Here is a 1,878-nt window from a genome sequence, read left to right as displayed (position 1 = left end):
GGATTCCAATTTCTACTTTCTGGTTTAAACTGTAGCTATGAAATTGAAAAGCCTGAAAACAGGCATTTAGATCACCATGTGGGCTTACCTGATACTCCTATGTTCTAACGCAAGCAGCTTTGTGCCATCTTGCTAATTCAAATGGTCATAGTGTTCAGCCAGCGCTAAGTATGCTGTTAAGTGGCTGCTATCTGAGCATTGGCCATAAAATCATGGAGATTAGCACTAGTTCAAACTAGCCTGTGCTACTCAAGTCAGCCTGCACCTATGAAAGTGATTTTAACCCAAGGAACATTTAATAATGGGGCAACAGGGCAGAGGTTTGCTCCAAGGTTTTCTGATGCTGCACTGGGGGCCTTGGCAGCAGGAGGTGGCGAATAGGAGAGATGAGCTCTAAAGTCAGGAGGCCATTCAGACAGACTTTATGAAGGCAGTAGGAGCACAGAATCCTACAGAATATTACAGTGCAGAAGAAGCCATTCAGCCCATCGAGTCTGCACTGATGCATGAAATGCCCTGACCTGTCTACCTAATCCCACTTGCCAGCACATAGCCCATAACCTTGAATGTTACGGCATGCCAAGTATTTGTCCAGATAGTTTTTAAAGGATGTGAGGCATCCCGCCTCCACCACTCTCCCAGGCAGTGCATTCCAGACCATCACCACTCTCTCTGGGTAAAAATGCTCTTACTGGGGGCTTGTGACCAGATAGCCCTGATGGACAATTTTGGCTAACCAGCCCTGAGGCCCTGGATGCAGTGTTCTGAAAAGTTTGTTGACCTCACAAAGTGGTCAAGATCATTGAATTTATCTTCAAACGTCATCTCTCACCAATTCCACCACTAGCCTCACACATTGTTCAATAGCCATACTCCCTTCACACAACTACAAACATAACTCATACCTAACATCCATTATTTTACCTGACTTGAACACACTTAGCATTGCTGCAAGCTTCACACCCACATCACAGCTCATGCACATTGCCAGCTATTCAACCATGACAGCCCCATCACCAAAACTGATTGCAGCATATTCACAGACACATTTTCCTCTCTCTTTCAGAGCAAAGTGATGTCCTGATGTTGGAGGTGCTGTAAAAAGATAACTCGGAATGCCTAGAAATGTGCGAAAGTTAAGAGATGAAGACATTAATCCATGTCTTGAGGAAACAGATGCCTCCAGGAAGTGCCTAGAAATTAATAATTACAACAAAGACATGTGCACCCAGTATTTTCTGAGGTATAAAATGTGCAGGAAATTCTGGAACAATATAATGATTCAAAGACGAAGAAATGGCATTTACCCTGACATGCCAACTGCGAAGGATAGAAAAGAAATTCTGGAAGAATACAAAGAGAAACCCTACTGATGATCTTGGTTCTGATCAATGTGAATAATTTAGAATATGAATTTTATATCTAAATAAAACTTTATCAAATGAATGTAACAGTTTACAATAAAAAAGCATAAACAACAAGCAGGGGAGAACAACAGCTGCATGTCCTTAATCCTTCTCATGGAGGAGAACCACTGAAGAGGTCATGCTAAGGTTGTGGCCATAAGAACATAAGAAATAGGAGCAGGAGTAGGCCATCCAGCCCTTCGAGCCTGCCCTGCCATTCAATAAGATCATGGCTGATCTGTCGTGGCTCAGTTCCACTTTCCCGCCTTCTCCCCATAACCCTTAATCCCCTTGCCTATCAAAAACCTATCTACCCGTGTCTTAAATATATTTAGTGAGGCAGCCTCCACCACTTCAATGGGCAGAGAATTCCAGAGATTCACTACCCTTTGAGTGAAGAAGTTCCTCCTCAACTCCGTTCTAAACTGCCCCCAACTGCAAGGATGAAACCAGTGAAGATAGTATGCTCATA

At 43.3% G+C, this 1,878-nt stretch overlaps 1 protein-coding gene across 1 annotated transcript; it reads left to right on the top strand.

Annotated features, from left to right (window-relative positions):
* The first annotated feature begins 1,082 nt into the window (after positions 1-1,082).
* On the top strand, positions 1,083-1,463 carry LOC145360811 (coiled-coil-helix-coiled-coil-helix domain-containing protein 7-like). Its single transcript, XM_080216275.1, has one exon. The coding sequence runs from the start codon at positions 1,116-1,118 to the stop codon at positions 1,371-1,373; it is 258 nt and encodes an 85-aa protein (XP_080072401.1). The 5' UTR covers positions 1,083-1,115; the 3' UTR covers positions 1,374-1,463.
* The last annotated feature ends 415 nt before the right edge of the window (positions 1,464-1,878 follow it).

This window comes from Carcharhinus amblyrhynchos, chromosome 2 (genome assembly GCF_965287045.1).
Source record: "Carcharhinus amblyrhynchos chromosome 2, sCarAmb.v2.hapA, whole genome shotgun sequence".
Taxonomy (NCBI): Eukaryota; Metazoa; Chordata; class Chondrichthyes; order Carcharhiniformes; family Carcharhinidae; genus Carcharhinus; species Carcharhinus amblyrhynchos.
This window is presented reverse-complemented; position numbering and strand designations above follow the sequence as displayed.

Coding starts and splice junctions, on each gene's coding strand:
- LOC145360811 (XM_080216275.1), top strand. CDS start 1,116: ATGCCTAGAAATGTGCGAAAGTTAAGAGATGAAGACATTAATCCATGT.